This window comes from Myotis davidii, unplaced genomic scaffold, assembly GCF_000327345.1.
Source record: "Myotis davidii unplaced genomic scaffold, ASM32734v1 scaffold1252, whole genome shotgun sequence".
Lineage (NCBI taxonomy): Eukaryota > Metazoa > Chordata > Mammalia > Chiroptera > Vespertilionidae > Myotis > Myotis davidii.
Window position 1 is genome coordinate 609,719 of NW_006283888.1, and position 13,590 is coordinate 623,308.

The following is a 13,590-nucleotide window of genomic DNA, read 5'->3' on the forward strand; positions in this document are numbered from 1 at the left end:
ACAACCCCAGGCATGTGCCCTTGACCGGAATCAAACCCGGGACCCTTCAGTCCACAGGCCGATGCTCTATTCACTGAGCCAAACCAGCTAGGGCCCCCCCTTGTCTTTCTCATCACTTCCCAGAGAAACTGGAACATGTATTTTTCCCTAAATAAACGTGGTATCAATATCAAGTCCTTGTATTTCCCAAAATTCCCTCTTGCCCTATCCTTACCCTCTCTCTTGCCCACCTTCTCTGCATCTCTAGAGCTGACCTGGCCTTGGAATCCCAGCTCCGGAAACCTCTCCAGACTCATTCCTGATGCCATCTCTCCACCCCCCACTGCTGGAAGTTGTCTGTCTCTCCTTTTCCATAATCTAATTACTTGTACTTTTATTTACATGCTTTGGCTTCTGCTGATTGTAAGCTCCTTAAGAGTAGGGTTCAATAAATCTTATACACCTTCATAGATTAATTCTACACACAAAAGAGTATCTAATAAATGCTTATTGTTTAAATAAATAATACTCATCATTTTTCAAAATGTTCTAGAAACTTTTTGAACTCTTCTCAAACAAAGATGAAAGTCGGTGATTTTTACCTTTTTTTGTTTCTAGGCACCCAATATTTGAAAGGAGAGGAGATGATTTATACACAAATGTGACAATCTCACTAGTTGAGTCTCTGGTGGGCTTTGATATGGATATTACTCACTTGGATGGTCACAAGGTAAACAAACCAATTTTCCTGCTTCCTGCCTGTCCTCTTAAAGCTTTCATGTGGGCGGCTTCGAGATTTGTCAGCCACTTTGATCATTTAAAACCACGGGGACTTCTTAGTCCTTGTGCCGCCTCCTGTCCTCACTCTACTGCCCAACATCTGGATATTTCAGCTGCTCAGTTGATTGCGCACCTGTGTCAGTCTTGTCCTTACAGTCTCCATGGGCAGAGCCTTACTATTTTATTGTTTATGTTTGGTTTTTCTTTTTCTTTTGAAAGCCTTCTCTTTCTTTGGTTCCTAATGTCCTAATGAGTTTCTCTGGCCCCTTCATCTTTTCTGCCTCCTCTGAGGTGTGACATGAGCTTTGAGCACCGTGATCACAAGAAGTGATGCTATACTTCGGAAGTACCAGTCCTACTCTGGTTCATTAGCTTTTGCTTTCCAGGTACATATTTCCCGGGATAAGATCACTAGACCAGGAGCCAAGCTATGGAAGAAAGGGGAAGGGCTCCCCAACTTTGACAACAACAACATCAAGGGCTCTTTGATAATCACTTTTGATGTGGATTTTCCGAAAGAACAGTTAACAGAGGAAGCAAGAGAAGGTGAGAGGAATAATGTGTATGACAGTGTGTTTGTATGTCGTAAGGGGTATGTGAACAAGGTGGTTAAAGAAGACAGTCAATAAGACAAAACCCTCTAGTGACATCAGACATCAACCAGTAACACTAGTGAACACAAGAGTAGGAATGAACATGCCTTTCTGTAAAGGCAAAATTAACAATTCTTCTGTCACGGGTTTACCAAAGGCCGTGTAAGCTGGGCTTTGAAACCTGGGGAGTGATAGGTTGTGTGGATGTGGGAGTATGAAATAGAATCTCTTAAAACAAATGAGCGGGACCAAATAAAGGAGAGATGAGGATTAGAGGCTTAGGGATGATGTCTGCGATGACTGGTTGAGAAGAGGGCCCGGTTGGTGGATCCTAAATAAAAGGAAGAAGGTGAAAGGTCAAAACTGGAAAGAGGATAAAGATGAAGAAATGGAAGATAACTGAAGAGATTTTATTCCATTTTGATTGCCTTTTCTTGTAGGGTTTTGTGGGATGTGTGTATTATATGCTTGAAAGACAAAGACAAGGGATCATCTTGGATACACACATACATGTGTGCGGGGATCCACATGTGATGAAGTTGGACATTGTGGTTATTAGTTTAATTCACATCATGGTGGTCATAAGGCCTTTTGTGAGCCTCCACATGAAACATGTTCTCTATACTCCAGGGAGGTTACATTTTTATATTAATGGAGCCATTTCTTCATTCTTTCTTCAGGTATCAAACAGCTACTGAAACAGGGATCAGTGCAGAAGGTATATAATGGACTGCAAGGATATTAAGAGTGAATAAAATTGGACTTTGTTTAAAATAAGTGAATCAGCGATATTTATTATCTGCGAGATTTTTTTGAGTTTGTTTTGTTTTTATTTGCAATATGCAAGTTTGGTTTAATTTTTTTCTTCTAATGATCGTCATGAAATGAATAAGAAGGCTTAGGAATTTGTCCATTTTTGTTCAGAAAAGAATGACCAGCAAAAGGTTTAATAATACCTCTCCCTTTGGGGATTTAATGTCTGGTGCTGCCACCCAAGTTTCAAGAATTAAAGCTGCAACAGGACTCCAGGAGCAAAAGAAACACAATATAAAGGGTTGGAGTTAATTGGTAGCTATTTCATTGAAAATACCAACTGGAGAAGTCTGTTTTTAAATACATTTTGTTGTTAATTTTTCTTGACTCCTGTCTCTTGTTGGTTTGGCTATGCTATTGTCTTTTCCATCTCTGTTTGGTCATTTTCCCTTCATCTGCCAGTTTCCCTCCTTGGTGCCTGTGTGTTGGGCTGTCCTCCAGTTAACCAGGATGGATGCATAAACCTGCAAACAGTGATAAAGACCCAGTCCCCACCCCTGTCTTCTACAAGGAGCTTGAAGAAACGGAATCGGTTAGAGATTAGCGTAGGTGAATCAAGGTTAAACAAAGATCTCATTGTCCTTGAGAAAGTATACTTCCTCACTTAATTTGGGAATAATAAAATCTGATATGGATACTTTTCTGTTTAGAAGACACTTTATATATTGATCTCAGTGTAGTTACAGCAGCCTCCCACCTTTGGCTGTGGGGCAGCCAATGCCTTTTCATTACATTTTGCTTGTTTTACAACAATGAGTAGAAAGTGAAAAAAATGGGATCTCAGTTGACCTGAGGATTAAAAAGCCTTTGGTTTGTGTTAAGAACTAGGATTACCACTGGTTCTAGAAAGTGAATGTTAAGGGGAATTGCAAGTTACATCTGCCTCTCCTGTAGTACCTAATTCAAATGATATGTGACCTCTGCATTGCAGTCATGTCACACTCTACTTTGCATCTATTGTTGGGACTCCTTGCCTCAGCTAGGGTGTTTCAATGCCATGAAACGATTTTCTGTTGCAATGAGTGGAGCTGCCTTTCAGCCATCAGTGTAGTTCCAGCAGCCTTCCACCTTTGGCTGTGGGGCAGCCAATGTCTTCTCATTGCATTTTGCCCCTGTTTTACAAAAATGAGTGGAAAAGGTGAAAAAAAGGGAATTTCTTTTTTAAAAAAATATATTGATTTTTTTACAGAGAGGAAGGGAGAGGAATAGAGAGTTAGAAACATCGATCAGCTGCCTCCTGCACACCCCCCACTGGGGATGTGCCTGCAACCAAGGTACATGCCCTTCACGGGAATTGAACCTGGGACCCTTGAGTCCACAGCTGACACTCTATCCACTGAGCCAAACCAGTTAGGGCAAAAAAAAAAAGGGAATTTCATCAATTTAGAGAAGTTAAGAATAAGGTAAAAAGCAGTACACGTCTAGCATCAATCACTCTTTGGACTTAAGTATTTCAACTCTGTTTTCACTTGTGGAGAAAAACCAAAATTAAAAGGCTTACTTGATATACTGAAAAAATCTTCCTTAGAAATGAAATGAAACCACATCTATATATATATAAAAGCCTAATATGCAAAGTGTTCCCTCAGGAGTTCGACCGAGAGACCAGATTTCAATCGCTCACTATGACATGCACTGACCACCAGGGGGCAGCGTGGAGTGAAGGGAGGCCCTGGCACGCAATTGGAAGGCCCTGATTGGACCTGATCGCTAGCCAGGCCTAGGGACCTTACCCATGCATGAATTTCGTGCACTGGGCCTCTAGTAAATACATATGTAAGTTAGTGGACTGTTTGTACACTTACTATTCATTACATGCTGAGTTGCCCTAGTTGAGCATTTCATAGAAATAATCATCTACATTTCCCATACGTATTGTAGCCAGCAGAGCTCTTGGCCATTATTTGCCCTTGCTGATCCCCCTTTTTCCAAGATTTTTGCAAGCCAGTCATATAGTAAACTAGTGTTACCATCTTGCTAGAAAGACCCCATAGAGATAATACTCTTGTTATAAATAAAAATATTAGTGAGGCTTTGTCACTCCTGTTTATTCATGCTGCAAGCTGCCATGATTTACTGAGTTATAAAAATATTCTCTCATTAATTAACTCCAAGCTTCAATTCACCCTAAGTGCTTTCTCTGAAGCACATTGTAATGTGGAAGGATTTGTATCAAAGTTCCCCAAATTTTCTTGTAGTAAAGAAAACCATAGTAACAACATGGAGATGATGGAAAGATCATAAAACCAAGCTCCAAAGCCCAAGCTCTTTGCACTGTGGTACAACTGCATCCCCAGAAGTTATTGCTGTCAAAAATGGAGTGGTGGTCCCTGAGGCAGCAAGCTCCCTACCACATGGACCACAGATACCCACCTGTCCAGGAATGTTGAGGAATGTTGCAGCAGCGCCTCCTGGGCTTGGGAGGGTGGAGTAATCAACAGGAAAGTTCCCTTCAAGCCAGAAGCTTCTGTATGTTACAGTTTTCAAGTGAAGGACTGTGAAAACCTGTTCTCGGTAAAAAAAAAAAAAAATACTGAGTGCTTACTCTGGGCCAGTTCTGTTCAAGTGCTTTATATGGATGAGCTCATGTCTATGGAAGAGGGACTGTTATCCTCAATTTACAGTTGAGGAAATTGAGTTACATCTCATAGTTTTCAAGCAGTGGTGCCAGTATTTGAACCCAGGCAGTCTGCCCCATAGAATGTACTCTCCACTGCCATGAATTCATGACTTTTAGAGAAAATAAATACTGTGTAAAAAGGATTTTAGATGGTGATGGTGGGATAATAGATAACAGTGTCTTTAGTCCTGAAGGGAAAAATGTCATTCCAGTGAGAGAAGTAATTAAGCAGAAAGGGTTGGCCTGGAATCAGACTCAATCTCTGTAACACCTGGGAAATGGGAATAATAATTGTGATATGTTTTAACCTGAGCTTCTGTGCATTTCTAATGCATTTGGCTACTCATTTGATTTGTTTACTTCCTAGTCCTCCGTTGCACTTACTATTGGTTAGATTGCCAGGTTCCTGAATCCTGGTTGGGTGTTGGTGCTTAGAAATCACTGTTTTTGGAAAAGAAAAAAATATGGAAACTTAAAACCAATTTCAAAAGTTTCATTGGTTGCTATTAGAAATGAGAATGGAATGAGGATTTTATTGTCTTCTTTGAAAAAAGGTAAGTGCTTTCAACATCTACCCTGAACAAAAAGGCATATACAAGGATGCAGGAGATAAGCAGAGAATAAAAAACAGTTTGTTAAGTGTTCATTTTGAAAAAAAACTCTAGCCTTTCAGTCACTAAAATTGTACCAGTACTGATGAGCGATGGGTGGATACGGGTCACAGCAGTTGGCACCAATACACTTTCTACAGTGATTTATATGTCTAGGACCCAGACCCTTTATCTTTCCACTAAAAGAAATCAACACTTGGGAGTGGTATAACTTTAGGCAGAGTGCCTCTACTAATGTAGCCAGCCTGAGAACCACAAAAGAGGAGGGCAGTCTGGAGTGTCAATAAAAATCATCTGAAGCTGCATTGTCCAATACGGTAGTCATGTGCTATTGAGCACTTAAAATGTGACTAGTGCAAATTGAGGTGCTAGGAGCATAAAATACAGGCTAGATTTTGAAGACAGAAAAAAAGCGAAAAAGATATGAATGATAATTTTATATATTGATTACATGTTGAAATTATAGTACTCTGGATATGGTTGGTAAAATATATTAAAATAAGATACATTATTAAAATTCACCTGAGTCTTTTTTGTTCTTGTTTTTATTTTTTAAAATGTGGCTACTGCCCAACAGGCATGGCTCAGTAGTTGAGCATCAACCTATGAACAAGGAGGCCAGGGCACATGCCTGGGTTGCAGGCTCGATCCCCAGTGTGGGGCATGCAGGAGGCAGTTAATCAATGATTCTCTCTCATCATTGATGTTTCTCTCTCCCCCTTCCTCTCTGAAAGAAATAAAAATATATTGTAAAAAATTATAATGTGGCTACTAAAAAATTGAAAACAGATGTAGCTCACATTATATTCTATTGATAGCACTGCTACCAATGATAATTTTATATGTTGATTACATGTTGAAATTATAGTATTCTGGATATGGTTGGTAAAATATCTATCTATATATATAAAGGGCTAAGTGTTCATCCATCCGACCAGTTGCTATGACACTCACTGACCACCAGGGGGAAGACGCTCAATGCAGGAGCTGCTGTGATATGCACTGGCCATTTAAAAATAGACGACACCATGGACCTGGCACTGACAAACCAACACTCAGCTTCCCCCAAGTGGGACATAGGCCCCGCCACCAACCCAGAGTGATACCCCACCAAATTGCAGCCAACGCTGCCAAGACTCCATGGTGCCAAATGCAGCCCACAGCCCAGACCAGAAATAGTTGCTGTGGGCACTGGGTAATGACGTCACGTAGCAATGTCTGGCTTCCTCTCCCTAGCAACTAGCCTTCTTGCAGTTTCTTTAGCCCAGGAACCCGATTTGCTCTATAGCCAAGTGCAAACATTTTACAGTTTAACCAAATGTTTGTGAAGCGTTTTCCTGTGCCTCATCTCATTTGATCTTCACAGAAGTCCTGGAGTAGGTAGATAGGAGACTTGGTAGAATCTTATTTTCTTTTCATTAGCAAAACATGAATAGTAATATTAAAATATTTCTTCTAATTAATTTCCTTTCAATATGCATGAATATGTGCATCAGGACACTAGTATTAAAATAAGATACATTATTAAAATTCACCTGAGTCTTTTTTGTTCTTGTTTTTGCTTTTTAAAATGTGGCTGAGCACCTGCCAGTCACTCCTCAACGTGGGAGAGGTGGACTGGGACTTTGGGATGAAGGGCTCCTATCCATCCCTGTTCAATTACCTCTCATTCAATTTAGTCCAATGGTCCAGACTGTTGAGATGTTTTGGGATCCCTACTCAATCAGCCAATATTTTGTCTGTACTTCTCCACTTGATTTGATCTATCCTCTCAATTGACTAAGACATCAAGATTTTCATCCAAACAATGAATAAAAGTGCTGGTCAAAGAGTTGAAAGCCAACTCTTGGATTTTGCTACTAAAAACCTGTCTCCAAGGCAAAGTTATATCTACCTCCATGGAAAGAACTAATTTTTTGTATCTAGCCATATTACTTTATAGTGCCTACATGGATATGTATGCTGAGATGCCTTGCTGAAATCCAGTTATACAACAGCCTGTTAGGAAAGGAGATATGTCAACATAACTTAGTCTTTCTGAGCCCTTACTGGGTCCTAGGGATCAGCACTTTCACATCTAGGTGCTTACAAGTGACGCCTAACGTGGCTGTCATGCTTTTACCTTTTAGAAAAATTGTCCATCTCCAGCATTTGGTATGAACACCCCCACTCCACCAACCAGCACTAGGGGCCCCAACTCATCCCTGATTGCTTGGGACTCGTTTGTTTCCAGTGTTAGCACTGGAAGCCCCATGTCCCAGAAACCCATAGGGAAACCAGGACAGTTGGTCACCCCAAGATCCACATTGAAGAGGCCACTTGCATGGAAACCCCTGCAGCTCATGTCATTTATAGTTGCCAAGGGCAAGTGCAGAGTGATGGCTGAGGGGACTGGAAGGGCTAGAACCAGGCCGAGTCTGAGCATGTTCCACGGAGGAGGAGTCCATGAGAAGTATGCATGAACAACTAGAAGGTCAAGGCCTCGGTGCAGCTATCACGGGGAGTGTGTTCAGGGGCAAGCCAGCCCAGGCGTTCCTTCCAGGCTGGTTCACAGATTGGCATGTGTTAAAAACAAAATTTCCTTCTGGACATTTATGTAAGGGCACAGAGGGAGAATTTGTGTTTTGGTAAAAGTTGTGTATGCACCTTCTCCTTTATATTGAAGATTAAAGGAATTATTATATGTACTGACTGTATGAGTAAAATGTAAATTTATAGAATTATCTTTCATTTCAGTTTTTCATTTATTTTAATGAATAACTATCCACTCCTACTAAGAATATAGGCTACTTACAATGGTTCTGGACTTAAAGTCCTCTAAAAATACCTTTTAAACAATTTTTTTTTCTAATTGTATGTTGGCATAATTCTCCTACCTTTGTTTGTTTGTTTGAATCTCTTTTTATTTCTCTTTGTTTTGGTTTGTTGTGTGATTATTTGTTTTGTGAGTCTTCAGCCAGCCATTTTTTTTTTAAAGAAACATCTTAGAGGGAAGCAGGGGATGGTGGGTGGGAAGAGATCAACCAATGAACTTGTATGCATATATGATAGTGGGGTGGTAGGGACCTGGGGGGAGGGGGAAGGATGGGAGCAGGCTGGAAGAGGTTAATGTGGGGAGGAGGGCCTATGTAATATTTTCAACAATAAAAATTAAAAGGGGAAAAAAGAGGAAACATTAGGGTTTTCATTTTCCATAACACAATGCATTAGTTGTTCCTGTAGCGGTGATATTATTCCATTTCAGAATTCCAGCCACCCTGACTACTGACAGCAGGCAACGGCCAGCTGGCTGGTGTCAGAGTCCCTTCACAGCTGAGCTTTCAGGCTCCAATTGCAAAAACACTCCAGAGTGAAAGCTGAGCACCTGCAAGGAACATTTTTTTTAGAATGTTTCTTTATTTCCATGAGAGGGCGATGTCTACCGTGGAGGGCCTGGGGCTGTGGGTTGTATAAGGAGTCATGTATGGAACTGCCATTGCCAGGTTTCCAGTTTGTTCTAGAGTCATTTTAACTCCCGCTTACGGATTGGCCACTCATGCCTGCCCCTCCCCACATGACTCAGGCAGGTGCTCTGTGCACTCTCCGAAAAGCCCACAGTCTCTGGTGCAGAGAGGGAGTGGGAAAATGACAACAAGGGGAGAGCTCAGCTCAGCTGTGGAAGACATTACAAGCTGCTTTTTGGTACAAAGATGATTAGGAACAATTGCAGACTTCTTCAAAAGGAAATAGAAGAGGAAAACACTATACTCTATTGATTTATTACACATTTCTTTTTTTTTCAATATATTTTATTGATTTTTTACAGAGAGGAAGGGAGAGGGATAGAGAGAAACATCGATCAGCTGCCTCTTGCACGCCCCCTACTGGGGATGTGCCCGCAACCAAGGTACATGCCCTTGAGCAGAATTGAACCTGGGACCCTTCAGTCCGCAGGCCGAAGCTCTATGCACTGAGCCAAACCGGTTAGGGCTATTACACATTTCTTAAGTAGCTGCTATGTCCATGAAGTTTGGAGGCCCTGGGGGACCAAGGATGCCCAGAGCTCAGCCCCTGGCTTGTTCCCCCACTAACCCCTATTCTCTGACTCCTTCCCATTGCAGAGCTCTTGGGGAACTTTCCAATCAACTGGGGGATCCAAGAAGGAGGGGGTGTCATTGCTGGTCCAGTGTTTGCTGAAGATGCTTCTTGTTCACAGGAAGACCCTTCCTAATGCCGTGCTGGGTCCAGTGTTGAGCCCTTTCCTCCGCTCCTGGCACATGGGCTCCATCACCTTCTCCCCCCACCTTCACACACCTTCTTTGGAATGTTATTGTGTCCCTCTCCTACACACAGCACAGAGCTAGGCCCTCACCAGCTAAAGCAGGAGAGCTGCAGCATAGCAGCCCCTGCAAACTCGCTCTGAAAGAACTTCTTCCTGGTTCATGAAATTATCTGAATGGAAAGTGTAGAACCATAGGAAATTTAAATCAGACTTATTTAAATATTTAGCAAATTATCTTTACTGAGGAAGAAAAATTAAGCAGTTGAGATAGTTCCAAAAAAACCAAGGTCTGATAGCCACCATGACTGTGACCCTATTTCCAGAGTAGCAAACTCCCCGGCTTTACCCTTCTGCACCCCCAATAAGTGAAAGAGGTGAGAGAGAGAGAGAGAGCTCTCCTCCTGGGGTTATGGCTGTTCCCCTCACTACAGCAGGAAAACTGGCCTCAGAGTTAGGCGATGCCATCAGAGTGACAGAGCAGGGGAGGAACTGTGGCTTCGAGGTGGGTTAGATTCCTACTCAGCAGCGAGGCTCAGGGTAACCTGCCTGGGGTGGGGAGAGAGCAGCTGACGTGTCACAAAGTGGCACTCAGGCAGCATTTCATGTTAGCCCGAGGAATCATCCATCATTCATGTCACAGAAAAGCGATGGGAATTGGGGCCCATACCCCACAGGTCTCCACTTTAGGTCACCCTGTACCCCTCCTGCCTCAGGCTCTCTGGTCAGCGTCTCTCTGGTTCCGTAGACTTACCTGTGAGCGCATGGACAGAGGACTTAGGATTAACAAACTGACTTTGAACTTACATTTCACTACATCAGAAAGTAAATAAACCTTGAACTGTTAGTTGTGGATTTTTTACAAAAAGATAATGTTGCCATTCCTTTCTCTACATTAACCTGACTATATGTGGCATCTAATGCTTTTAGCTTTCCTGGGTTATCATTTCCTATTCCTTTCTAAATGTGATATTCCCGCATTTATTTTGGTTAAATGTCATATTCTCTGTTCACTTCTCGAAAATATACTGTGTTTGCCTATTTATACTGAGTTGACATTGTTTTCTAACAGCAATCAAATGGCACAGGGACCATGAGAGCACGACTCTCTTCTGTGGGCACCACTGGCTTCCCGGGCATGGCTGCCTGGCCCTGGGAACTGCCACCTGAGCCTTGGCCTGGCACCACCCTGACTGCTGGACACTGCCCTCTCCTGCCCCGCCGACACCATGGCACACCCAGGGCCATACTGAGTTCTGTGCAGACTGTGGGAGAAGGTCTCTTTGCTCTTGTGTGTTAGAGGCTGTCAGTGGCATCAAAACAGAAACTTCCTAGGGTCCCTCCTGACAGACCCTTTTTAGTTCTTTCTCACAACAGGACTCAGGTAATGAGTTCAAGGCAGAGCCAAGCCAGGAGACAAATCTGAGTGACAGACACAGTTTTGTTGTTTCCTTGACCACAGAGGAGGCTTTAGTACCAGGCAGGCCTGTGGGTCCTGGCTCTGTCCCAAGAAGGCTCCCCACCCCTCCTGTAGGTCTGTCCTGGTGATCAGTCCCACCAGTCTGCAGACATGCAGAAACCCAGCCCAGGAGGAGGCCGAGGCTCTGAGACGACACAAGACCTGCTAGCTAGCTATTAACTGTCCCATTTGATGCAGGAGAGAGAGCTCCAACGTGAAGAAGACATGGGACATTTACACTGGAAAAGTCAGAGCATGCTGATACAGTGGCAAGTTTCATATTTATGCAAATCAATATAAACAAAATGTTCATGATCCATGTTGTTAATAGAAGTAAATATTAAACACAAATGTTAGGATAATAAAGTTGAGAACAGAGATTGTGAGATGATGAAAAGTGGCCTTTTCCTTTTATTGTCTCTCATCTGAGTCAACAGGGTATGACTATAGGTAATTTTATAAGTGCCAAAGCTCACACTGTTTTATGGACCCTCCGGGCTCCTGCTGGGGGAAACCCACCACTGTGGAGTGCAGTGCAGGCCATGGCAGTGTGGGGTAGTAGGCAGAGGACAGGATATGGACCCTGATTGGCATCCCACCTCCATCATGTGTCTGCTGTGCAAATTCCTCCGTGAACTTATGTTATAAAAGAGAGAGAGAGAGAGAGAGAGAGAGAGAGAGAGAGAGAGAGAGAGAGAGAGAGAGAAGATATAGATATCTGTATAGAGAGAGAGAGAGAAAGAGAGAGAGAGAGAGAGAGAGAGAGAGAGAAAGAGAGAGAGCAAATTAGACTATGGGGATTCCTGATTGAATGTTTTCTTGGTCAATATTTGATGTATTATTTGACCCCTTTAAGTATTTTCATTTTTATTTAAATAACCATGCTTTTCAATTGAAATTTTCTATTTGATTCTTTGTTAAATCTGCCTCTCCCTGCCCCCTCCCCTGTCTCGCTTTGCAGTTTCTATGGATAACATGGCTAAATTTAATTTATTAGTTGGGCAGGCACCTAGGAGAATTGTACTTGGAGGAAACGACTATGAAAGGCAGTGAGAAGGCTGTCCCTAGAAAGGTCAGCTGAGCTTGGCACTGCCCTGGAGCAGCCCATGTGAATTGCTCAGGAACAGAGCTCCTCATTTACAAGGATTTCTTCCCATTCCCTGAACATAGTCCGTAATTCTTCACCAATATCCCTTCCAACCAGAAAGCCATACTCTTATGTCTACCTGTCTAAATCTTGCCATTCCTCAGGGGCCAATTCAAAATGCATCCTTATCCATGATGCCTTCTTCCCTCTCCCCTGCCCATCCTCAGCTGGGAATGCTTCTCCCCTTCTCCCACTAATGCCTATAGCCCATGGCTCCTCTTGTGTACCACAGATGATTAACAGGGTGCTGCATGATTTCATGGTTCAATGCAAAATGAAGATTCAGGGATCCTTGTTTTAAAAATGTTAGGGACAGCCTAAGTGCCCATCAGCAGATGAGTGGATTAAAAACCTGTGGTACATCTACACAGTGGAATACTACGCTGCTGTAAAAGAGAAGGGACTCTTATCATTTGCAACAGCATGGATGGACCTAGAGAGCATTATGCTAAGTGAAATAAGATAGTCAGAGAAAGATAAATATCACATGATCTCACTCATATGTGGGATATAATAATCAACATAAACTGATGAACAAAAATAGAGCCAGAGTCATAGATGCATCAAATAGACCATCCAACCTAAAAGGGAAGGCAGAAGGGTGCGGGGCGGGGGGAGGAGGGGTTAAGACATCAACCAAAGGACTCGTATCCATGCATATAAGCATAACCAATGGACACAGACAGTAGGGGGGTGAGGGCATATTCTAGGAGGTGGGGGAGATGGGGAGAGGTCATTGGGGGAAAAAGAAGACCTATGTAATACTTTAAACAATAAATAATTTAAATAAATAAATAAAAATATAATGGCAACAAATTTTTTAAGATGGCTACAGGGGAGCATTACACCAAATGCTTGCCCTTCTAAGTGTTCCAGCACAACTGCACAGGACACACACTGGTCAGCTGACCAGATAATTACATTGGATATTCCAGGGGGAAGTGAGAGGCCTATGGGCAAATGCAATTATTTAAATGCCCATTCTAATCCCCTCTTAGGGAACTTCCTGAGCTGCCTGCCTTCCTGAGCCTATCTAGCACTCCAACACCTCCATCTCTTAGCACTTAGCTGAGGGCTCTGCTCCCAGAGAGGATCCCCCCACCCCCAGCCACTCTGATCTTTGCTTACTGTTTCTTATCCCTGAATCATGCCTCATTGATTTTCTTGGGTTGGCCACCAGCACAAGAAACAGGGAAGAACCTATCCGTTATTTTTCACAGTATCCCAATCCTTCCTCTTTGTTCCCTCCTGTTGCTGGAAGTTGCCAATATATAATCCTTCTTTGCCAACATGTTGCTGCAAAAAATGCAGTTGCATTTTTCTACCTATA

General features: G+C 42.6%; 1 protein-coding gene across 1 annotated transcript in view; it reads left to right on the plus strand.

Annotated features, from left to right (window-relative positions):
• The window catches only part of DNAJB11 (DnaJ heat shock protein family (Hsp40) member B11), a 21,458-nt gene extending 18,966 nt beyond the window's left edge, over window positions 1-2,492 (plus strand). Inside the window, exons 9-11 of the mRNA XM_006754158.2 lie at window positions 598-709; window positions 1,146-1,305; window positions 2,033-2,492. Of these exons, the coding sequence (XP_006754221.2) occupies window positions 598-709; window positions 1,146-1,305; window positions 2,033-2,097 (337 nt within the window). The 3' untranslated portion in view covers window positions 2,098-2,492. The remainder of the gene's footprint in view (window positions 1-597; window positions 710-1,145; window positions 1,306-2,032) is intronic.
• Window positions 2,493-13,590: the final 11,098 nt, after the last annotated feature.